Source organism: Cetorhinus maximus, chromosome 11, assembly GCF_964194155.1.
Source record: "Cetorhinus maximus chromosome 11, sCetMax3.hap1.1, whole genome shotgun sequence".
Taxonomy (NCBI): domain Eukaryota; kingdom Metazoa; phylum Chordata; class Chondrichthyes; order Lamniformes; family Cetorhinidae; genus Cetorhinus; species Cetorhinus maximus.
Genome location: NC_135889.1, coordinates 117098140 through 117123806, shown reverse-complemented (window position 1 = coordinate 117123806; position 25667 = coordinate 117098140). Strand labels below are relative to the sequence as shown.

Sequence of the window (25667 nt, the reverse complement as noted above, 5' to 3'; positions counted from 1 at the left end):
GGGATGGTTCCAGCCTCATCGTGGCGGGACCCGCCGGGAGAGATTCGGCGGCCCAGCCAAAAGTCCATTGACAGGACCGGAATTTCCCGGCGGAAGGCGGGACTGGAAAATCCCACCCAAACTGTGAGATTAGTACATGGAGTGGGTGGGATTATGGAGACTGAGGAGGTGAAATTGGACGTGGAAGGAGGCACAAAGTAGGCGGCATCTCACCGGTCAGCCATTCCCCACCCCACCCAATATTCAGCTCCTCGATACAACTGACTATGGGACATGTCCTCACCACTGGCAGAACTAATGGTTTGGCATCTCAGTCCTGTGTCAAATTTTACCCCTGAACCTCTGGATCTTTTGATTAGCAAGGATTCTGGGGGTGCAGGCAGTAAAGTGGAACATTGAAACATAGGAAATAGGAACAGGAGTAGGCCATTCAGCCCCTCGAGCCTGCTCTGCCATTCAATTAGATCATGACTGATCTTCTACCTCAATGTCATTTCCCACATTATCCCCATATCCGTTGATGTCTTTGTTATCTAGAAATCTATCGATCTCAGTCTTGAACATACTCAATGACTGATCCTCCACAGCCCTCTGGGGTAGAGAATCCCAAAGATTCATTACCCCGTGAGTGAAGAAATTCATCCTCATCTCAGCCCTAAATGGCTTACCCCTTATTCTGAGACTGTGTCCCCTAGTTCTAGACCCCAGCACCCTCCACCACCCCCCTCCCCCCACCAGCCAAGGGAAATACCCTTCCTGCATCTACCCTGTCACCCCCTGTAAGAATTTTGTAAGTTTCAATGAGATCACCTCTCATTCTTCTAAACTCCAGAGAATACAGGTCCAGTGAACTCAGTCCTCCTAGGGACAAGCCCACCATCCCAGGGATCAGTTTGGTGAACCTTCACTGCACTCCCTCTACGGCAAGTGTATCCTTCCTTAGATAAGAGACCAAAACTGTACCCAATACTCCAGATGGAGTGAAGACCACAATCAGATCACTCATGATCTTATTGAATGATGAAGCAGGCTCAACGGGCCGAATGGCCTACTCCTGCTCCTATTTCTTATAATCTTATGGTTAATCAGTCGCAGGGCAGTGGGATGCCAGATTTGGGGAAAATCAGGTTGAGATCAATGTCCTCTCCTGTCTGTACTTATATTAATGACGCTTGTGGAACTCCGTCTGTGAAGTGCTTTTAAACGTTTTGACCGTAAAGTACGACATCAGTAGAAATAATATCATTTATTATTATTAATATTGCTGGTGCTTGGGGGGAGGATAGCAGTCGTGGACGGTAACAGTACAATTTGGCATGGTAGTGAGCAATAAATGATTCCCTCTTTGCTGAGAGAGATCTGTTCTAATGAATCCCTTTGTCTCCCTCCTTTTGGACAGTACTTTACCTGTTGCGTGTTGCTGAGTTTGCTGGCCTGCGCTGTGTTCCTGCAGATCAGCAGCATTGGGAAGCTGGTCCTCATGTTGGTCATTGAGTTGGTTTACATCATAATGATGGAGGTGCCCGGGGTCACCCTTTTCGACAATGCGGACCTACTAGTCACCGCCAACAGTCTGTAAGTAGCCGGTTACAAATCCTCTCCTTTATTTTGCTATGCCACGTTCCAGTAGATGCAAGACGAGTTGACGAAGCTGTTTGAAAGGAAGCTCATGCGACCCTTGACTTTATACATACAGTCATAGAGTATACAAGCAAGGTTTGTTGTAAGTAAACCTTTATGAATCACTGGTCAGGCTTCAGCAAGGTGTCCAGTTTTTGTGCGCCACACTGTATTGGCACAGGAAAGGGAGGAGATCGTTCAGCAACTCGAGGCAGTTCCGCCACTCAATCAGATAATGGCTCCACTCTGGTAAGTCTGCACTCCATCTACCTGCCTTGGTTCCTTAAGCCTTTAGGAAGGATATCAAAACCTTGGAGAGGGTGCAGAAGACATCTACTTTAATGATACATTGGACCATTGGAACAGGAGGAGGCCATTGAGCCCCTTGAGCCTGCTCTGGCATTCAATGAGATCATGGCCGATCCGTGCCCAAACTCCATGTACCCGCCTTTGCCCCATATCCTTTAATACCTTTGGCTAATAAAAAATTTCCACCTTCCTTTGTGTGACCGTCTCCCCTGCAATGTCTGTCGCTACCTTTTAGACTCTGACCCTTAGCCCAGGACTCCCCAACCAGCAGATATAGTTACTCACTATTTACCAGTCTTAGCCCTTAATGCAGTGCAGTGCTTGCCAAACTATTTCCCAGTGTGACCGCATTTTAACGCACCAGACTTTGCATGACCCTAGAGTGAAAATTTGTGTGTGGGGTGCGGGTGGGGTGTGAGAGTCAGTGAGCTGGGAAGCGCGGGTAGTTGGGCTTCAGCTGTTGAGTGAGGAATGGGGGTTGGGTTCCAGCTGTTGAGTGAGGGATGGGCGTTGGGCTCCAGCTGTTGAGTGAGGGATGAGGTTGGGTTTCAGCTGTTGAGTGAGGGATGAGGGTTGGGTTTCAGCTGTTGAGTGAGGGATGGGGGTTGGGTTTCAGTTGTTGAGTGAGGGATGGGGGTTGGGCTTCAGCTGTTGAGTGAGGGATGGGGGTTGGGCTTCAGCTGTTGAGTGAGGGATGGGGGTTGGGTTCCAGCTGTTGAGTGAGGGATGGGGATGGGTTTCAGCTGTTGAGTGAGGGATGGGGGTTGGGCTCCAGCTGTTGAGTGAGGGATGGGGGTTGGGTTTCAGTTGTTGAGTGAGGGATGGGGTTGGGCTTCAGCTGTTGAGTGAGGGATGGGGGTTGGGCTTCAGCTGTTGAGTGAGGGATGGGGGTTGGGCTCCAGCTGTTGAGTGAGGGATGGGGGTTGGGTTTCAGCTGTTGAGTGAGGGATGGAGGTTGGGCTCCAGCTGTTGAGTGAGGGATGGAGGTTGGGCTTCAGCTATTGAATGAGGGATGGGGGTTGGGCCTCAGTTATTGAGTGAGGGATGGGGGTTTGGCTCCAGCTGTTGAGTGAGGGATGGGGGTTTGGCTCCAGCTGTTGAGTGAGGGATGGGGGTTTGGCTCCAGCTGTTGAGTGAGGGATGGGGGTTTGGCTCCAGCTGTTGAGTGAGGGATGGGGGTTTGGCTCCAGCTGTTGAGTGAGGGATGGGGGTTGGGTTTCAGCTCTTGAGTGAGGGATGGGGGTTGGGTCTCAGCTGTTGAGTGAGGGATGGGGGTTGGGTCTCAGCTGTTGAGTGAGGGATGGGGGTTGGATCTCAGCTGTTGAGTGAGGGATGGGGGTTGGGTCTCAGCTGTTGAGTGAGGGATGGGGGTTGGGTCTCAGCTGTTGAGTGAGGGATGGGGGTTGGGTCTCAGCTGTTGAGTGAGGGATGGGGGTTGGATCTCAGCTGTTGAGTGAGGGATGGGGGTTGGGTCTCAGCTGTTGAGTGAGGGATGGGGGTTGGGTCTCAGCTGTTGAGTGAGGGATGGGGGTTGGGTCTCAGCTGTTGAGTGAGGGATGGGGGTTGGGTCTCAGCTGTTGAGTGAGGGATGGGGGTTGGGTTTCAGTTGAATGAGGGATGAGTGTTGGGCTCCAGCTGTTGAATTTTTTTTTGGATAAATTAAATAAGGAGAAACTGTTTTCAGTGGCAGGAGAGATGGTGACCAGAGAACATTCTTAAGATAATTGATAAAATAACCAAAGGGGAGATTAGGAGAATGTTTTTATGCAGGGAATTGTTACGATCTGAAATGTAGAATCATAGAAAGTTTACAGCACAGAAAGAGGCCACTTGGCCCATCGTGTCTGCGCTGACCAAAAAAACGAGCCATCCAGCCTAGTCCCATTTTCCAGCTTTCGGTCTGTAGTCCTGCAGGTTACAGCACTTGAGGTGCATATCTAGATCACCTTTTAAATAAGTTGAGGGTTTTTGCCTCTACTACCTTTTCAGAGTGAGTTCCAGACCCCTACAACCCTCTGGGTGAAAAGACTTTTCCTCGTCTCCCCTAGTCACTGACCTGTCTGCTAAAGTAAATAGGCCCTTCCCATCCACTCCATCCAGGCCCCTCACAATTTTGTAGATCTCAATCAAATCTCCCCTCAGCCTCCTCTGTTCCAAGGAGAACAGCCCCAGCCTGTCCAACCTCTCCTCATAGCTGCAATTTTCCAGTCCTGGCAAAGTCCACGTAAATCTCCTCTGTACCCTCTCTAGTACAATTACACTCTTTCTGTAATGAGGTGACCAGAATTGCACATAGTACTCACATTGGGGTCGAACTAATGTTTTATATAGTTCCAGCAGAACCTCCCTACTGCCTGAAGAGATGGTGGAAGCAGATTCAATAACAACTTTCAAAAGGGAATTGGATAAATACTTGAAACAAAAGATTCGGCAGGGCTGTGGAGAAAGAGTAGGGGGACAGGACGAGTTGGATAGTTCTTTCAAAGACCTGCCACAGGCTCGATGGGCCAAATGGCCTCCTTCTGTGCTGTATAGACAGCTTAAGTGATTGGGCAAGAACATGGCAGTTTGAAAATAATGTTAGAAGTGTGAAGTAGTCCAATTGACAGAATAGCCTTTATGCCTGACAGATGATAAGAGTTGGATATGCTACTAAGGAAAGCCTTTAAAAAAAAACCCAATGAATAAATTAATGGCACAGTTGAATTCATTTCTGGAGAGGGGGTATTGAGGGGCAAGGGGAATATTTCCTTTGTGTTATATGCAGTGACATTCTTTATAAATGTATCTACCAGTGTCGTAATGTATTGTGTATACTGGACATCCTCCACCCCGCCACATGACTTGAACACATTATCTAGGAAGGCAGCCCTAGTGCAGTACAGAGAGACAGCTGCACGGTTGGAGGTGCCGTCTTTCAGAGGTTAAGGGTTAAATCCTGTCCACCCTCTTAGGTGGACGCAAAAGATCCCATGGCATTATTTCAGGGAAGAGCCGGATGCTCTCCCTAGCTTCCTGGCCAATATATATTCCCCAACTAATACTTAAAACAGATTACTTAGTCATTATCACATTGCTGTTTGTGGGGTCTTGCTTTGTGAAAATTGGTTGCTGTGTTTCCTACACAGCAACATTGACCACATGCCAAAACTACTGCATTGACTGTAAAGCACTTTGGGACATCCTGAAGTCCAGTAAGAAGCTTTATAAATACAAGTTCTTCCTTTCTCCAAGTGGGGCTTAATCTAGAAAAAATGGACAGATTGGTTTTACGTATAATGGCTTTTCCTGTTCCTAGAAACTCTTAGCTTTTCTTATGTTAGCGTTATGGGGTATTTTTTTATTCTTCCGTGGCATATGAGCATCATTGACAAGGCCAGCATTTGCTTTCCACCCCTAATTGCCCTTGAGAAGGTGGTGATGAGCTGCCTGCTTGAACCACTGCAGTCCATGTGGTGTAGGTACACCCACAGTGTTGTTAGGAAGGGAGTTCCAGGATTTTGATCCAGCGACAGTGAAGGTACACCGATATAGTTCCAAGTCAGGATGATGAGTGACTTGGGGGCGAACTTGCAGGCGGTGGTGTTCCCATGAATCTGCTGCCCTTGTCCTTCCAGGTGGTAGAGGCCATGGGTTTGGAAGGTGCTGCCTAAGGAGCCTTGGTGAGTTGCTGCAGTGCATCTCGTAGATGGCACATATTGATACCACTGTGTGTCGTTGGTGGAGGGAGTGAATCTTTAAGGTGGTGGATGGGGTGCCAATCAAACGGGCTGCTTTGCCCTGGATGGTGTCGAGCTTCTTGAGTGTTGTTGGAGCTGCACTCATCCAGGCTGTTAACCATTTGTTTCCTAGATTAACTTCTGAGTCCCCTCGCCGACTCCAACCTAAGGTTATGTAAAATAGTAACAAAATATGACTAAGGTATGAATAAGGGATGAGTTGGAAGATCAGCAGATCTAGTGCAATAATATAAAGATAGCTGGAGGGACAGGGAGTAATTGCAAGACCATTGGTTTTATGTTTAACTTATGAGAGCTGTAAGGTTTCTTAAATTCAAAAAGAAATTTGCCAATGTGACATGCAAGCCGCAAACACTGATGTATCAGCATCTAGAATGAGTGAAGGCAGTTTAATGTGCCAGATGTCAATACTTTCTGTTGACACATAGCAATAAACCTACTGTGTATGGTCAGCATTTTCTAGCTTCCTTACAGCTGTCTCGCTAAGTGGGCAGATTGTTCCTGAACTGAGTCATCTCCTCTGTACACTTGGTAAAAACCAAGGCCCTTTCTGCGTCTCCAGTGGATGTCGTAGATCCCTGGAACCATCACGTGAAGAGCAGGGAGTTTTTCCAGTATCCTTGTCATGAGTCCTTCTTCAGCCAACACTGCCCGATAAACAGCTCATGACAGGTGTAACAGAAACGCTTGAAGAAAGACAGGTAGTCGACATACTTTTTGAAAACACTTCATCCATCAGCATTGTCCCCAAAGATCAATCTTTTAATAAGAATTGTTTTTTTTTATCTATCCATGGGAGGTGAGCATAACTGGCTAGGCCAGCATTTATTACCCATCCCTAATTACCCTTGAGAAGGTGGTGGTGAGCTGCCTTCTTGAACCGTTGCAGTCCATGTGGTGTAGGTACACCCACAGTGCTGCATTGTTGTTTCTGGTGCCTACATCGATGTCAGGTTCCATTCCTTATTTCCTTTGTAGCAGTTTGATGCAACTCTTGCTAGGCCATTTCAGAGTCAACCGTATTGCTGTGGGTCTGGAGTCACATGTAGGCCAGACCCGATGGCAGATTTCCTTCCCTAAAGGACATCAGTGAACCAGATGGGTTTTTGTGACAGTGGTTTCATGGTCATCACTAAACTTTCAATTTCAGACTTTTTTTTTTAGTGATTGCATTCATATTCCACCATCTGCTGTGGTAGGATTCAAGCCCTAGTCCCCAGAGCATTACCCAGGGTCTCTGGATTGCTAGTCCAATGAAAATACCAGCACGCCACCACCTCCCCTGTAAAGGTTGGTAGAAGCTTTATAGGTAAAAGGGGCTTTTATCTACACAGCGCCTTTCATACTCACAGGACAACCTTCAAAGCAAAGTGCAGTTATTGTTGCAATGAAGGAAATTCTGCACCCAATTTGCGCACAGAAAGCTGCCACAAACAGCAATGAAATAAATAACCAGGTCATCAATTTTAGTGATGTTGGTTCAGGGACAAATACTGGCCAAGACACCAGAGTGAATGCTCTTTTTCTAAAAATGTCATAGGATTCTTTACTTCCATCTGAGAGGACAGATGGGGACTCGGTTTAACATGTCATTGGAAAAATGACACCGCTAACAGTGCAGCACTCCCTCAGTAACGCACTAGCTTTGTCAGCATAGATTTTGTGCTCAAGTCCCGGGAGTGGAAACTTGAGCATACAACCTCCTGACTCAGAGGCAGCATCCGGTGGTCTGCCCAAGGCTATGTACAACAGAACCACCATTCCTCACCTTTATATTCCAACACCCTGGAGGCAAAGTCAACGTTCAAGTCCCACCCAGGGGCTTGAGCACAACAGTCAAGGCTGACACTCCAATGCAGTACTGAGGGAGCACTACACTGTCTGAAGTGACTTCACCTTTTAGATGAGACGTTAAACCGAGGCCCCATCTGCCTTCTTGGGCGGATGTAAAAGATCCCATGGAACTAATTCAAGGAAGACCAAGGGAGTTATTCCTGGCATTCTGGCCAATATTTATCCTTCAATCAATATCACGGAAAAAAAATGATTATCTGGTTATTATCACATGAACGTTTATGGGAGCTTGCTGTGCATATATTGGCTGCCATGTTTCCTACATAAGAACAGTGACTACAATTCAAAAAATACTTCATTGGCTGTAAAGTGCTTTGAAATGTCCGGTGGTCATGAAAAGCACTATATAAATGCAAATATTGCCGAAAAAAGACACATGTTGATGAAGCTTTACGTCTTGCACTCATCAGGACAGTTCGCAAGAATGTAAAGGGAACAACAATTTATACTTCAATAGAAGAGAGTGCTGGTTTATTAGCAAGTGGACTCTGATTGGTAAAGGCGTTGCCATGTAGAATGCACCAGTTACCTGATGACTGGCAGTTAACAGCCAAGCTTTGTCTAAATTCACACCCGGCAGGTTGACTCCGATTGGTCAAGGCATTGCCCTGGGGAATGAAACAGAGAATGGTGTTTAGTTGAAACAGGTTGCACTGTGTGTACATGTTCTTTCTGTCTGCAAAGAACAGGGCCCTGTGCATTATATATGTAGCTTCTAGCACATGTAAGTGAGCCACATTGCGAGCCCCACTGATAACCTTGAATTGGATATCAGTGTAATTCTTAGCACATTCAGGATTGTTTAGTAAATGTTGCCCAATCGCAGAAACACATCTAATGTTGGTATTCTTGCTAATTGTCCTGATGGGTGCAAGATGAAAAGCTTTGACAACATGTCTTTTTTCAGCAATAATCCAGTTCTGCGCTAACAAATGACTACATAAATGCAGGTCTTTCTTTTCTTTTTTTTAATTCGCCTTCTTGATTATTTTTCATAGTTTTACACTAGTTTTTAGTGATATGTGTACCTGGACATGCAAATTCCTTTGCAACATCACAGCTCCTAAATTATTGCCATGAAGAAAATATCTTCTTTTGTCTTTCATCCAATGTTGCAAGGTTACATTACAAAGGGTGAAAGGGTTAAAGTTCAACCCAATAACGTGTTGTAAGGACCATGTTCTGGCACCTCCCAGTATCACTGGCTCACATGCATAAGTTTGTATGATGCTCAAGTCAAACAATTAACCTTAGCTTCAACATTTCAAATATATTATGGGTTTTTGAATGTCATGTTCTGATTATAATCAAAAGGACCAGGAAGATTATGGTTCTGTTTTACTCAAATAACCAGTAACACCAGAAACGACAATGGCAATCACAGCCCTGTCGACCCTGCAAAGTCCTCCTGACTAACATCTGGGGGTTAGTGCCGAAATTGGGAGAGCTGTCTCACAGACTAGTCAAGCAACAGCCTGACATAGTCATCCTCACGGAACCATACCTTACAGATAATGTACCAGACAACACCATCACCATCCCTGGGTATGCCCTGTCCCACTGGCAGGACAGACCAAGCAGAGGTGGCGGCACAGTGGTATACAGTCGGGAGGGAGTTGCCCTGGGAGTCCTCCACATCGACTCCGGACCCCACGAGGTCTCATGGCACAGGTCAAACATGGGCAAGGAAACCTCCTGCTGATTACCATGTACTGCCCACCCTCAGCTGATGAATCAGTGCTCCTCCATGTTGAACGTCACTTGGAGGAAGCACTGAGGATGGCAAGGGTGCAGAATGTTCTCTGGGTGGGGGACTTCAATGTCCATCACCAAGAGTGGCTCAGTAGCACCACTACTGACCGAGCTGGCCGAGTCCTAAATGACATAGCTGCTAGACTGGGCCTGTGGCAGGTGGTGAGGGAACCAACAAGAGGGAAAAACATACTTGACCTCATCCTCACCAACTTGCCTGCCGCAGATACATCTGTTCATGACAGTATCGGTAGGAGTAACTACCGTACAGTCATTGTGGAGACGAAGTCCCGCCTTCACATTGAGGATACCCTCCATCGTGTTGTGTGGCACTACCACTGTGCTAAATAGGATAGATTTTGAACAGATCTAGCAACTCAGGACTGGGCATCCATGAGGCGCTGTGGTTCATCAGCAGCAGCAGAATTGTACTCAAACACAATCTGTAACCTCATGGCCCAGCATATCCCCCACTCTACCCTTACTATCAAGCCAGAGGATCAACCCTGGTTCAATGAAGAGTGCAGGAGGGCATGCCAGGAGCAGCACCAGGCATACCTAAAAATGAGGTATCAACCTGGTGAAGCTATAACACAGGACTACTTGCGTGCCAAACAGCATAAGCAGCAAGTGATAGACAGAGCTAAGCAACTCCACAACCAACGGATCAGATCTAAGCTCTTCAGTTGTGAATGGTGGTGGACAATTAAACAATTCACTGTAGGAGGAAGCTCCACAAATATCCCCATCCTCAATGATGGAGGAGCCCAGCATAGCAGTGCAAAAGATAAGGCTGAAGCATTCGCAACAATCTTCAGCCAGAAGTGCCGAGTGGATGATCCATCTTGGCCTCCTCTGGAGGTCCCCAGCATCATAGATGTCAGTCTTCAGCCAATTCAATTCACTTCACTTGATATCAGAAACAGCTGAAAGCACTGGATACTGCAAAGGCTCTGGGTCTTGACAATATTCCTGCAATAGTACTGAAGACTTGTGCTCCAGAACTTACGGTACCCCTAGCCAAGCTGTTCCAGTACAGCTACAACACTGGCATCTACCCAGCCATGTGGAAAATTGCCCAGGTATGTTCTGTACACAAAAAGCAGGACAAATCCAACCCGGCCAATTACCGCCCCATCAGTCTACTCTTGATCATCAGTAAAGTAGTGGAAGGGATCATCAACAATGCTATCAAGCGGCACTTGCTTAGCAATAACCTGCTCACTGATGCACAGTTTATGTTCCGCCAGGGCCACTAAGCTCCTGACCTCATTACAGCCTTGGTTCAAACATGGACAAAAGAGCTGAAATCCCGAGGTGAGGTGAGAGTGACTGCCCTTGACATCAAGGCAGCATTTGACCGAGTGTGGCATCATGGAGCCCTAGCAAAACTGGAGTCAATGGCAATCAGGGGGAAATCTCTCTGCTGCTTGGCGGCATACCTAGCACAAGGGAAGATGGGTGTGGTTGTTGGAGGTTAGTCATCTCAGCTCCAGGACATCACTGCAGGAGTTCCTCAGGGTAGTGTCCTTGGCCCAACCATCTTCAGCTGCTTCATTAATGACCTTCCTTCCATCACAAGGTCAGAAGTGGGGATGTTCGCTGATGATTGCACAATGTTCAGCACCATTCGCGACTCCTCAGATACTGAAGCAGTCCATGTCCAAATGCAGCAAGACCTGGACAATATCCAGGCTTGGGCTGACAAGTGGCAAGTAACATTCGTGCCACATAAGTGTCAGGCAATGACCATTTCCAACAAGAAAGAATCCAACCATCGCCTCTTGATGTTCAATGACATTACCATCACTGAATCCCACACTATCAACATCCTGGGGGTTACCATTGACCAGAAACTGAACTGGACTAGTCATATGAATACTGTGGCTACAAGAACAGGGTAGAGGCTAGGAATCGTGCGATGAGGAACTCACCTCTTGACTCCCCAAAGCCTGTCCACAAGGCACAAGTCAGGAGTATGATGGAATACTCCCCACTTGCCTGGATGAGTGCAGCTCCTACAACACTGAAGAAGCTGGACACCATCCAGGACAAAGCAGTCCGCTTGATTGGCACCACATCCATAAACATTCACTCCCTCCGCCACCGATGCACAATAGCAGCAGTCTATACCATCTACAAGGTGCACTGCAGGAATTCACCAAGGCTCCTTCAACAGCACCTTCCAAACCCATGACCACTAGCATCTAGAAGGACAAGGGCAGCAGATCGGTAGGAACACCACCACCTGCAAGTTCCCCTCCAAGTCACTCACCACCCTGACTTGGAAATATATCGCCGTTCCTTCACTGTCGCTGGGTCAAAATCCTGGAACTCCCTTCCTAACAGCACTGTGGGTGCACCTACACCACATGGACTGCAGCAGTTCAAGAAGGCAGCTCACCACCACCTCCTCAAGGGCAACTGGGGATGGGCAATAAATGCTGGCCCAGACAGCAAAGCCCACATCCCATGAATTAATAATTTTTTAAAAACTATGATCAATCAACCAATGCTATCCCGAGCAGTGCATTTGCCCAACCCAAATATTTACTTTACACATTTTACTGAAATCCCCGTTGACATTTGAACATGAACACATGTGCTTTCTGATTGATTTTACATCCTATAATATCCTAACATTTCTTGCTTGTAGGATATCACAAAGTTGTTTGACGAAGTGAAATACTAATGCAACAGAAGGGAACGTTGCAAACAGTGGCTGATTAATGAGTAGAATCAAAATGGGCCTTTGGAGTAAAATATAAACGTGAATTGTGTAGGTCTGAATTGGCCCCATAATTCATGAATGGTAATCAAGTGCAGTTATTGGTGTCTGCCTCCTTGCTGCCTTTTGTAATGTCAAATTAGCTCGTGAATGATGGCTCGTACAGAAATCTCCCCCACTGTTAAAGTGGGAAGTTCTGTTCCAGCGGCCACTGTAAGAGGAAAATAAACACAGGCATATTCTGGAACTCCCCAGCAGGACAGTCCAGTCCTTGACGGGGAAAATTAGTGAAGGTTTTTGGGCAGAATGAGCAAGGGTCCCCACCAGGAATTACTTGGGGCGAATTTGTCTTTGAGCCTCGACACGGGTTTAGCTGCCTTTACAAAAAAAAGGCTTGCATTCACATTCCATGCTTCAGGAGAGCGTTACAGCCAAAGAGGTATTTTTAAAGTGAAGTCACCATTGCAATGTGGAAAACACAGCAGCCAATTTGTGAACTAGCAAACTGCCACAAATAACAACGTGATAAAGGGCAGATAAATCTGTCTTTTTTTTTTAATGATGTTGATTGAGTAATAAATATTGACCACGACACTGGAGAGAACTTCCCAGTTCTTCCTCCAAAGGCGGCACCTCTATCAGTGCAGCTCTCCCTCAGTACTGACACTGGGAGTGTCAGCTTAGTTTTTTGTGCTCAACTATCTGGATTGGAACTTCTAGCAAGTATAAATGAGCCGCGTTACGAGCTCGACTGATTATCTCAAATCAGTTGTTAATGTAGCTATTAGCACACTCAGGCTTGTTCAGCAAGTACTACCTAGAAGCAACATACATTCATATGCAGGGATCTGTTCTCTGCAAGCAAAAGTAATATGCTCAAGCCTTGTGCCCTTTTTGAATTACCCAGGAGCTTGGCGAGCCTGTAGTTCCCCATTGTTTTCTCCATGACAACACCTCGGCCAATAAGAGTTGACTCGCCAACCAATCGGCATCCTTTTCTGCTGTAATATAAATTGTTGTGATTGTTTGAAATTTGGAATTCTTGCATTTATCTCGATGCATGCAAGGCAAAAAGCTTCATCAACATGCCTCTCTTTTCAACAATATTTAATCCAATTAATTAATAATTCTGAAGTGAAAGGCTAATCCCAGTCAAGATGATCATACAAACATCATCGATTCTCATAAGAAACACGTTCACTCATGTCCTTCAGGGAAGGAAATCTGATGTCCTTACCTTGTCTGGCCCACATGAGACTCCAGATTCACAGCAACGTGGGTGAATCTTAACTGCCCTCTGAAATGGCCTAGCAAACCATTCAGATCAAAGGCAATTAGGGATGGGAAACAAATGCTGGCTTTGTCAGCGACACCCACACTTCATGGAAGAATAAAAAAAATATAACTGTCTGACTGATAGGAAGACCTTCTTAGTGCTCCAAGTGTATTGCGACTGTAAAACCATTCTTTATAAACACAGTGCACTTTAGAGGAAAATTTCCAACCTGACCCACCAGAATACTTGGAATTATTCGGGAGCAACTCACAAAGCTTTCTGTAAATTATTCCTGACTGAATCTTTCTTTTCTTCTCCAGTAGCCCTTCCAATGGAACATGGACTTGGTGAGTATTATCCTGAGTACAATTCACTGAACCAGTGCATCTCTGAGAGATTCAGAATTAAAACATGTGGTTGGAGTATTAATGTAATAGATGCACCCTAAATGTGGCAGAAATATTTAGGGCTTGTCCTTTCAAGAGTAAGTTGATTTTTAATGACGGTAACTTTTAATTACGTCTGTGGAAAATGAACATTAACTTTTACAAGTGTGGAGTCTCAGTCCTTCAGATTTTAATTATTGTTGGCAATTTTAAGAAGTTAACTTTTTTTAAATTTGAATTTCCCTTCTGTCTTTTTCATCTCTCTCTTAAACTTATCTTACTTTCCCTTGCTCTAATTTGCTCTCTGTAGGGATTTTACATTGAATTAAATATTCTAATTTACACTTCCCGTTATAGACTTGGTGTGGCTCAGTAAGGATCCTTCAATCTGATGGGTTAAGGAAACATCCAGTTGCTTGCCCTGTTCACAAATATACCAGATCTCCATGTAAAGGGCACCTAAGTGTAATAAACAACTGACACTAAGATAAAAATAAAAAACTGCGGATGCTGGAAATCCGAAACAAAAACAAAAATACCTGGAAAATCTCAGCAGGTCTGACAGCATCTGCGGAGAGGAGCACAGTTAACGTTTCGAGTCCGTATGACTCTTCAACAGAACTAAGGAAAAACAGAAAAGAGGTGAAATATAAGCTGATTTAAGGGGGGGATAGGACAGGTATAGCTGGATAGAGGGCCAGTGATAGGCGGAGATTGCCAAAAGATGTCATAGACAAAAGGACAAAGGGGTGTTGACGGTGGTGATATTAGCTAAGAAATGTGCTAATGGTGACAATAAGGGTAGAAAGCAGGATGAGCAAGGTACAGATGGCCCTGGTGGGGTTGGGGTGGATGGAAGGGATCGAAATAGGCTAAAAGGTAGAGATAAAACAATGGGTGGAAATACATTTAAAAATAATGGAAATAGGTGGGAAAAGCAATGGATGGAATTAAATTATTGGAAAAAGGGGAATCGGAAAGGGGGTTGGGATGGAGGAGAGAGTTCATGATCTAAAGTTGTTGAACTCAATATTCATTCCAGACTCATCCCCACCCCATTTCCGATCCCCCCTTTTCCAATAATTTATATATGTTTTTCTTTTCCCACCTATTTCCATTATTTTTAAATGTATTTCCATCCATTGTTTTATCTCTACCTTTTAGACTTTTTCGATCCCTTCCCCCCACCCCACCCCCACTAGGGCTATCTGTCCCTTGCTCGTCCTGCTTTCTACCCTTAATGTCACCATGAGCACGTTTCTTAGCAAATATCACCACCGTCAACACCTCTTTGTCCTTTTGTCTATGACATCTTTTGGCAATCTCCACCTATCACTGGCCCTCTATCCAGCTCTACCTGTCCCACCCCCCCTTAAACCAGCTTATATTTCACCTCTTTTCTATTTTTCCTTAGTTCTGTTGAAGAGTCATACGGACTCGAAATGTTAACTGTGTTCCTCTCCGCAGATGCCGTCAGACCTGCTGAGTTTTTGCAGGTATTTTTGTTTTTGAAACGACTGACACTATTTGCTCACAGGTAAAAGCAAAAATGGGTCATTATCCTTGTGTAGAACACTAGAGAATGGTAGGAGGAAGAAGAGGTTTGTGTTTCGCCAATAATGGATGACAATTTCTTAAAAATTCATTCACGGGATGTGGGCTTCGCTGGCTGGGCCAGCATTTATTGCCCATCCCTAGTTGCCCTCGAGAAGGTGGTGGTGAGTTGCCTTCTTGAACTGCTGCAGTCCATGTGGTGTAGGTACACCCACAGTGCTGTTAGGAAGGGAATTGCAGGATTTTGACCCAGCGACAGTGAAGGAACGGCGATATATTTCCAAGTCAGGATGGTGAGTGATTTGGAGGGGAACTTGCAGGTGGTGGTGTTCCCATGTGCCTGCTGCCCTTGTCCTCCTAGATGGTAGTGGTCGTGGGTTTGGTATAAAATAGTTGAAAGGAATAAGATTTTGTGATCGCTAAATATTTTTTGTTTTAAATGCGGCCCCCGTTACATTGACATTATATAATACTGTCAGTAGATGGCCAATAAAATTAACAGTTCAAATACATTGAGCGGAATCTAATATGGGCGGTGGGGGATCAATTTCTTCAATGAAATCTGGTAACCTTGCCAACCAAATCCCTGGGAGCCTTGTTGGGATCAAGTGCCCATTTGGCAGCAGGAACTTTGCCTCCGGGGTTCCCAGCTCCTTCGAGGTTATTCAGTTGCTGCACAGCTGGATATCCTGGCCCCGAGAGCTGCCAACCAATCAGAGGCTGGCAGCTCTACTGTGCCGGCAGCGCCATCAGGAGGGTGGCCACTGCCAGTACTTCACTGTGTCCCACACTGAGGATTGGTGATGGATCTTCCGGAGTCAAGGTAAGTGGAGCAGGATGGTGTTCCCCGGGGAAGCAGGGCAGGGGTGCTCGCGATGGGTGGAGGGAGGTGGGTCGACGGCAAGGGCCTGGCTTCCTGTGGGGGGCCCCCCTCATCTTGATGATGGGTCCTATGCTCAGGCATAGAGCACCTGAAAATGAGCCTCCGCACCTCAAGTGAAGGCCACAGGCAAACGTGACAGGTTTATGGTCTTTCCCGGGTGGTAAGTCCCCCTTCCGTCACTGGTAGAATCCTTAAGGGCCTCCAGGCTGGAAGGTGGCTGGACCTCCGCCCTGCAACCTCCAATCACGCTGCCCCCTTGCCTCCAAACTGGCCTCTGGGGGGATGCACTAAATCCTGCCCATCGTTTCATTATATCCCATGTTTAGATTCAAGACTGAAGGTTGACTGGGTCTAGCTTCTTCTTGAACAAGGTCTGAAAGGGTTACGTGAAAACAGTTTAACAATTGAAGTTTGCTTGTTTATGTCACCAGTGAGATTCATTTTCTCACCTCACCGCTTTCAAGTCAATAGTTATTTATTTCTCCAATTTCCTGGTAGGATCCTAATGATAAATGAAATTAATATTTTGCAATCCCTGCAAAAAAAAAACCCTACAAGTGGAAATTAAAGGCCAGCACCTTTAAAGCAGTTGGAATTTGTTATTTGCTGTTGGGGGAATCATTGGTAATACGTCTATGTTCAATTTACAATACAGAAACAGAATATAAATTCAAGTGGCTCTTTTCTTTGTGCCTCACATCGAGACAGTATTGGCCAGGTGCTCGGAAGCTGGAAGCCGGAATGTCAGGTCTCGTTTGTCCTGGTGTTCTTCTGCTGCTGGGGGTCACCTGTTTGAACGTAGTCTTTGGAAATGTTGGGCCGGACATTTATCACCGATAAACTGCGGGCAGCAGGAGTCAGAAACATTCCCGCCATGGTCTGCCCGCCTTGGGAGAAAGTGCCTGCAAAGGCAGGATCTTCGTTACGGGGGGGTGGGGAGGTGGGTGGTGGGCTGGAGTGGGGCCAGCTGACCCAAGGAGGATTTCGGAGCCACCAGGGGCTGACAGGTGCAGAGGCGAGCTGTTTAAAAAGACCTGCCTAGGTGTCATTGGACTTCATCCCAGTTAAAATAAAGACAGGAAGGCCCTTTATCCCACACCCCTCACACCCCCTCAACCCCCCACCCACTACCCATGCCCCATCCATGCCACCTCCAATGCCCCAAAACCACCCCCCCATGGCACCTCCTGCCCCCTATGCCAAGCGATGCTCCCCCACCCATAGAACAATAGAAAAGTTACAGCACAGAAAGAGGCCATTCAGCCCATTGTGTCTGCACCGGCCAAAAGAAAAACTAGCCACCCATTCTAATCCCACCTTCTAGCATTGGGTCCATAGTCTTGCAGATTAAAGCACTTCAGGTGCAGATCCAAGTACCACCCGGCACCACAACCCCCACCAACCCACCATGGTCCCTCATTCCCCCTACGCTAGGCTATGGCTTTTCCATGCCCGTTGACCCAATATACACTGCATAGAACCAATGAATGCTATAGTAGCAGTAGGATGTGTTTAAAAAAAAGCTTTTAAAAAGTCATTCACTCATTGCTTTCCACTATGTTAAAAAAAAGTATTTTCACTACAGGGTAATGAATGGGTCAATCATACAGATGCTTTAAAGTATTAATAACAGAAACTACAAAGCCCTTGAAACCATTTAACCTTGTGTAAATAAAAATTGTGAAATTGACCACAGAGATCAGGGAGCCGGAGCTGTCAATCAAACAATGTTTTCTCTGGGGTGCAGGTGTGTGAGAGAAGGGAAATGTCATACTGATAAGCCCACCAAAGCTCTCACAGGTGGGATCCAGCAGCAGATGAATACCAGCTCTACTTGTGTCATCTTCTGCTCCAGTGCATTGTGCGGGAGACAGACTGAGAAATGGGGGCGGACAAGCTCTGGAGGGTCTAGGACTGGAACCAAAAGTAGTTCTTAATATCATCCAGGCCCTTGAATTCAAGGCAAAAAGCAGCAATGTGAGTTTGCACCAGAGATCAGATTGGATGCTTACGATGCACTTCTGTTCTCTCTGAAAAGCAGGAAACACGTAGCCCATATCATCAGGCTAAGACGACTAAATTAAATTTATTTACATGTTTTCAATTACACAGAGAAAGAGACAAAACAATGGCAAAGTAATGTGACTTACACAATAGGTTAAATTGTCTAAAAAAGTTAGTGTGCAAAATTTTAAGCGTCATTTAACAATGAAATGGAATCAGCATGACTTTGAGTCTTTGGGAGTGTAAAGATGAGGGTCAGAAACAAACAGAAGCATGATTCTACCCAATTATGAAGCATCTGAACTCCAATAAGTTGCCTAGACCGAATTCAGCTTTTAAATTGCTCTTGCGCATTTCAATCAATTTTTTTCAGATATAATAAGAGAACTCAGCAAGGGAAAACCTTCAGTTATGGCTGTTTATTTTAATTATTTCTTTCTCAATGACAGCTCCCTGAAGTTCTCAAAGGTAGCCTTGAAGATCATGACTCCTATTATTATCACGGTGTTTGTTCTGGCACTCTATCTCCACGCTCAGCAGGTAGAATCAACGGCCAGGCTAGACTTCCTCTGGAAACTGCAGGTAGGAATGCAGCCACAACCTTTGATCGCACCACTCTTCAATTATTCTGCTGCCAAGTTCTCTCGATGCCAAGCCATGTCTATACCTCCCTGCTCGCTTTAACTCTTCGATTGTTGACCAGAAGTTGAAAAACCTCTTGCTGGCCTGAAACTATTCCTCGTCTTCCGATCCACTGCCTGGTGAGCCGTCCACATCAGCAAGGTTCCCATCTGTGCGGCATCGGTTGATCTTGTTCTAACAAGCTAACCTCAGTACCATTGAAACCGGGTGAGGGGAGGGTGGATGGTTCTCCAGCGACTCTGATTCAAAAATGGTGAGGAGACCAGTTGTCTCAGTTGGTTCAGCCAGGCTGCAGTGTCCAAATGTGATCCATATCCTGCTCACCCAAGTTCAGGCATGAATAGTGTTGGCTTGAGAGAGGGAGCAGAGGACCACATAGGTTCTTATGATGCCTTCTCAAGATTGGAGGTGTAGGGACAGAATGTGTAATAAAAAGACAAACGTTAGTACTGGCTATATAAAAAAAAGAACTTAAATTGGAAGTGTGTCGGCTGCAGCTGAGTGTAGCCCTCTTACCTATGAGTCAGAAGGTCGTGGATTCAAATCCCAAATAGAGAACGTAAGAAATAGGAACAGGAGTAGACCATTCGGCCCCTCGAGCCTGCCCGGCCATTCAATAAGATCATAGCTGATCTTCTTGTGTTTCGATTTCCACATTCCCATCTACCCCCGATAACCTTTGATTCCCTTGCCAAACAAGAATCTATCTACCTCTGCCTTAAAACTATTCAACGGCCCCGCCTCCACCACCTTCTGAGGCAGAGAGTTCCAAAGTCGCACAACCCTCTGAGGAAAAAAATTCTCCTCATCTCTGTCCTAAAAGGGCGGCCCCTAATTTTAAAACATTGCCCCCTATTTCTGGACTCACCCACAAGAGGAAACATCCTTTCAACGTCCACCTTGTCAAGGCTGTTCAGGATCTTGTACACTTCAGTCAAATCACCCCTCACTCTTCTAAACTCCAGTGGAAACAGGCCCAGTCTATCCAACCTTTCCTAATAAGACAACCCCCTCATTCCAGGTATCAATCCAGTAAACCTCCTCTGAACCGCCTCCAACATATTTACATTCTTCCTTAAATAAGGGGACCAAAACTGCACATAGTATTCGAGGTGCGGACTCACCAATGCCCTGTATAACTGAAGCATAACATCCTTACTTTTATGTTCAATCCCTCTCGTAATAAAGGATAGCATTCCATTAGCCGCCTTAATTACTAGCTGTACCTGCATATAATCTTTTGTGACTCATGTACTAGAACACCTAGATCCCTCTGCACCTCAGAATTATGCAGCCTTTCTCCATTTAAGTAATACTCTGCTTTTTTGTTCTTCCTGCCAAAGTGAACAACTTCACATTTTCCCACATTAAACTCCATTTGCCAGATCTTGGTCCACCCATTCAACCTATCTATATCCATCTGCAACCTCCTCATGTCCTCTTCACAACATACTTTCCTACCTATCTTTGTGTCATCTGCAAATTTAGCTACCATGCCTTCACTCCCCTCATCTAAGTCATTGATGTAAATCGTAAAAAGTTGAGGCCCCAGCACAGACCCCTGTGGGACGCCACTCGTCACATCCTGCCAATCAAAAAAAGACCCATTTATGCATAATCTCTGCTTTCTGCCAGCCTGCCAATCTTCTATCCATGCTAATATGTTACCCACTACACCATGCGCTTTTATTTTCTGTAATAATCTTTGATGTGGCACCTTATCAAATGCTTTCTGGAAATCCAAGTACAGCAGGTCTACAGGCTCCCCTTTATCCATGCGCATGTTACGCGTTCAAAAAACTCCAATAAATTGGTTAAACATGATCTTCCTTTCACAAAACCATGCTGACTCTTCCCGATTGCCTTGAGCTCTTCTAAGTGCCCAGCTATAATCTCCTTAATGATCGATTCTAATAACTTCCCCACACCAGGCATCAAGCTAACTGGCCTATAGTTTCCTGTTTTCTGCCTCCCTCCCTCCTTGAATAGAGGGGGCACATTTGCTACTTTCCAATCTGATGGAAACTTTCCAGAATCTAGCGAACTTTGGAAAATTAACACCAGCATATCTACTACCTCATTAGTCACTCTTTTATGACCCTAGGATGTAGTCTGTCGGGACCCGGAGACTTGCCAGCCTGCAATTTGCTCAGTACTGTTTCCCTAGTGATTTCAATTTCACCAAATTCCTTTCTCCCGTTCACCTCCTGATTCGCAGCTATTACTGGAATGTTTTTTGTGTCTATAGTGAACACAGAAGCAAAATATTTGTTTGTTTCTTCTGCCATTTCCTCATTATCTACTATTAAATAGTAGAATGAAAATGAAACCAAGAGGACTCCCCACTCCTCTTCAAGCGGTGGTACAGGATATGACTACTTGAGAGATGGCAGCCCTAACAATGCAACACGCCCACACAACCCCTCCCAGCCCCGGTCCTGCACAGTAGTGGGGCTTGGCTCAATGGTAATCGTGCTACCAACCAAGCCCAGCTGATAATTTACACATGTACTGTCTTCCACAATCCAAGGAGGGATATGGAGAGAAAAAAAAATGTCTGTCCCATCTGTAGGGTGCAATTATTTTACTGAGTGTTCTGTACATTGAATAACTCATGTGGAAGAAAAGACCAGTGCAGATTGGATAGCCCAAGTGAATTTATGATATGATTTCAAAGGTAATCAATTGGTTTTATTTCATCCTCCATCACACCTGATCTCTATCCAGGTATCCAGTCGTTGGGGGGGGAATTATTTATTGAAAAGGGGGAAGGGTGATCCGATTGAAATCTATAAGATTATGGAGGGTAGGGTAGACAGAGAGAAAATGCTTCATTTGCGGAGGTGTTCAAAACTGCGAGGTCATAAATATAAAACAGCCACTAATAGGGAATCCTCTACAGTTACCAGAAAGCTGTTTTTTTTCCTTTATTCTTTCACGGGATGTGGGCGTCACTGGCGAGGCCGGCATTTGTTGCCCATCCCTAATTGCCCTTGAACTGAGTGGCTTGCTAGGCCATTACCAAGAGGAATGACTAAGGTGAATGCTTTGGATACACTTAAGGGAAGCTAAATGAACATATGAGGGAGAAAGGAATAGAAGGGTATGTGGATAGGCTGAGATAATTTTTTTAAATTCATTTTTATGGGATGTGGGCTTCACTGGTTAAGCCCAGCATTTATTGCCCATCCCTAATTGCCCTTGAGAAGGTGGGGTTGTGCTGCCTTCTTGAACCACTGCAGTCCACACAGTGCTGTTAGCGAGGGAGGAGTCTTGTGTGGAACATAAACACCAAATAGCCTATTTCTGTGCTATATATTCTATTTAATTAATTATTTGTTATTAAATGTGACTTTCTCTTCTCTCCTTGTGGTGGGGTGGGCCTCCATAGTCCTGGCTGGGTGTGATCTGGTACCTTACCCCAGTGGCTATCCTTCATATCGGGGGTCTAGGCAATGGCGTCAGCAGGCAATTTAATCTCGATGAGCAAACCACAACCAAGTCCAAATATCCCCTCAACCAGCATCCACTGCCCCACCCACCCCAACCCCGCTCTGTCAGGGTCTTTCCTGCAGGGGTCACTGGAGTCTTTGGGAGCAGAGAGGAGAAGAGGGGCGATTATAGCAGAAAGTAGACAAAGCAAATGAGGTGATAAAGCACGGTTAAGTGTGATGGAAGACAGTTGATTGAAAGGGCAAACTTTCCCCACTCATATCAAGGTTTGCAGCAGATAAGGAGTTCAAGGTATTTTCCCAGTAATATTGTGTCATTTCATGTTTGAAAACAATACAATTCTCCCCCCAAAAAAAATATCTTGAGATGTCTATTAACCATGAAAGAAATACAAAACGCTGGTTAAACCATGGTGGTTTCTGTTGGCTACAGGCAGGAAACAAAATGGCGGCAATGATTGGTCTTTGTGCCAGGAATGCCTGGTACATATTCAAATGAGTGGTCGTGTATCAGGACTGTATTGTCATGATCAGGGCTAGGACTAGGGATAGGATTCGGGTAAGCACTAGGGCTAAAGTTAAGGCGAGGGCTAAGGTTAGGGTTAGGGATAGGGCTCAGGTTAGGGTTAGTGCTAGCACTCTGGTTAGTGTTATGACTAAGGCTAGGATTAGGACTAGGGTTAGGTCTAAGCTTGGGTAAGGTTTAGGGTTAGGGTTGGTCCTGGGGCCTGTAGCTAGGGCTAGGGTTATGGTTAATGCTACAGGTTTAGTGTTCAGTTTAGGTTTCGGGTTAGGGTTATGGGTAGAATCACTCTGAAAGGTTAGGGTTGGGCTAGAACTGAGGCTCAGGTTACGTTTAGGATTTGGGCCAGGACTTGTGTCAGGTCTAGTCATGGCCAGGGCTGCAGTTACGGTTAGAGCTAGGAATAGAATTAGGGTTAGGTTTAGTGTTTTGACCCGGATTTGGGGCTTTCGCCCATCTGCCAACCATAAGGTTGGACAGACCATGGAAAATAGGGGACAGTTGGAACTTTGATGGGCTTGGTTGCCCTCTTGATGGTCGGCGGGTGTGCTTCCGACCTCTGCGCGCGCCTGCGAACCAAACGCGGGACGACGTCATCGCGCGCTAATTTACGTTCAAGCAGGTCAGGCGTGTGCCCACACGCTGAGCTAAAAATTCTGCCCCCTGGAATTTTCCAGTAACACTGTTTTGACTTGTGCGTTACAGCCAGTATTGAGTAACGTTATTCAGAGGATCCTGGTCCTAAATTCAGAATTCTGGTGCCGGGAGTGATTGGCATCCATTGAGCGGTTACGTTAGATAGAACATCGCTGCACTGAGTGGGTGGGCACGGTACTGATAAGTGATAATTCGAGACTAAGGCTCAAAACAATTGACAACAGTGGCTCCCAGTGGGTCGGAATGGGTAGTGCATTGGGTTGCCAGGTTTCCCGCTCGGGAAAATCTCTGCAGTTTGATTTGAAGCTATTGTTTCGAACTCGGAGAGCTTTCTACCAGTCACAAGCTGGAAATGGCTCCAATACATTCACCAATGTGCTGGGAAAAGAAACAGGCGAGGGAGGGGGACCGAGTACAGCCGGAACAAAAAAAAAGTTCCACATATCCCACGGAAAGGGGATGTGAGGCGAATTAGCTCTTTCAAGTCAGCTCTTTCAAAGAGCCATCACAGGCATGATGGGCTGAATAGCCTATCTATATGTTGTACAGATACCAGAATCCCTTATTCGGCACCTCAAAAGGACCCGAAAACCACCCTGGACACTACAATCCCTATCAGGCATTGCTGTCCATCACATCTGGGTGACGGCGCGCTGATCCCTTGCGCTTTGGGTTGGGCCTTATTTATTCCACGTCAGGATTAATGGTGCGGAAGCTGGTTCTCCCCGCCACCAGCCACCACCTCCCCCACCCCTTTCCAGCTTTGAGTTTTAATTAATTTTAATTAATCCTATTCCTCCACCCACCCCACCCCCCCACCCCCAGCTCATGAGTAGCCAAAATCCAGAATATCCACAAATCTGGCACACGTCCTGTCCCAGGCTTCCCAGGTGCGGAGTCAGGCACCTGTATTATTCTGTGGTTTTAAGAAGTAATTACTGAGGCTATTAGCAGGATCATAGATCTGAGATGAAGTGAACAAATCAATCATGTGGTGACAAGAAAGAAGATTTGATCGCTGGTCTACAAAGTTGCTACAAAAACACTACACGCAACCTCAATTTTTCCTGGGCCAGGGAATGGAAAACAAAACCAACCCAAGGCCCGTGTTCCTGACAGCGCGTCAAGGAAGTCGTGAAGGGACTAGATTAAAAACGAAACGTTCTGAGACTTCACCAGCGCCGTCAGTAATCTACCAAGGGAAAAGACAGCTTAGGCTTAGACTCCCTTTAGTGGAAGTGAAAACCAAGAGATAAGGAAGTTTCTTTATGGGGATGAATAAACTAAAGGCGGGAGGCGTATTTTTTTCTCTTCTCTCTTTGAAGGGATTAAATATTTATCCAGCATATCCTCAGGCCATGGGCCGCTATATATGGCTGTCAATTATTGTCTGGAAAATGGATAGGTCAATCAAAAATAGATTAGCTGATCATTCATTGTCGTTTGTGTGGCCTCTCATTGAATCCAAATTGGTTGCAATGTTTGCCTCTACAACCACAGTGGCTGAAGTCCAAAAATGAACACAATGGCCCAGATCTTCCGATCAGAATCGGAAACCCTATTTCCGAGCCCGATCAGACAAAAACGCACACGTACTGTCCTCCGCTCTTACCGATGGAGGATCCTTCACAACCGACAGTGCAGGAGCCACAGCCCCGTTTTTAATGGCACTAGCTGCTGTAATCTGGTAAATAAGAACTTAAATGCTCCAAAGCTTCTTTGAAAAGAAAGGGAGAGAAGTTAAGTGTGTAAAGGAGGTTGGATGGGTAAGGTAAGTGGATAAGTGGGTAGGGCGGTTGAGGGGGTAGGGTGAGTGAGGTAAGTGAGTAGTCAAGTTGGGTCGGGGGGAGTCAGGGGGGAGCTGGGTGGTGGGGTCGGGTCGGGTTGGGTTGGGTTGGAGGGTTGAATCAGGTCAGGGTAGTCAGGTTGGTTTGGGGGGGATAGTCAGGTGGTCGAGGGGGTATCGGGTCAGGTCAGGGGAAGTGAGGGAGTCAGTGGGTAGTCAGGGATTCGAGGGAGTAGTTGGGGGGCGTTCAGTGTGAATAATTGGGGGTGTTAGTTGTATAGTTCCCAAGGAATTAGACTAAGTTTTTTCCTATCTAACATTTCCTGAGTAACTTTCCAGGTAAGTAAGTTGGATGTTTGTGAATGTTTGTGGATGGATTGCCAATCAAGCAGGGCTGCTTTGTCCCGGATGGTGTTGAGCTTCTTGAGTGTTTTGGGAGCTGCACTCATCCAGGCAAGTGGGGAGTATTCCATCACACTCCTGACTTGTGCCTTGTGGACA

At 45.9% G+C, this 25667-nt stretch overlaps 1 protein-coding gene across 1 annotated transcript in view; it reads left to right on the top strand.

Moving 5' to 3' along the window:
- Window positions 1–25667, top strand: part of adcy5 (adenylate cyclase 5) — a 360956-nt gene that overhangs the window by 321513 nt on the left and 13776 nt on the right. Inside the window, exons 13-15 of the mRNA XM_078551313.1 lie at window positions 1400–1575; window positions 13600–13626; window positions 18556–18688. Of these exons, the coding sequence (XP_078407439.1) occupies window positions 1400–1575; window positions 13600–13626; window positions 18556–18688 (336 nt within the window). The remainder of the gene's footprint in view (window positions 1–1399; window positions 1576–13599; window positions 13627–18555; window positions 18689–25667) is intronic.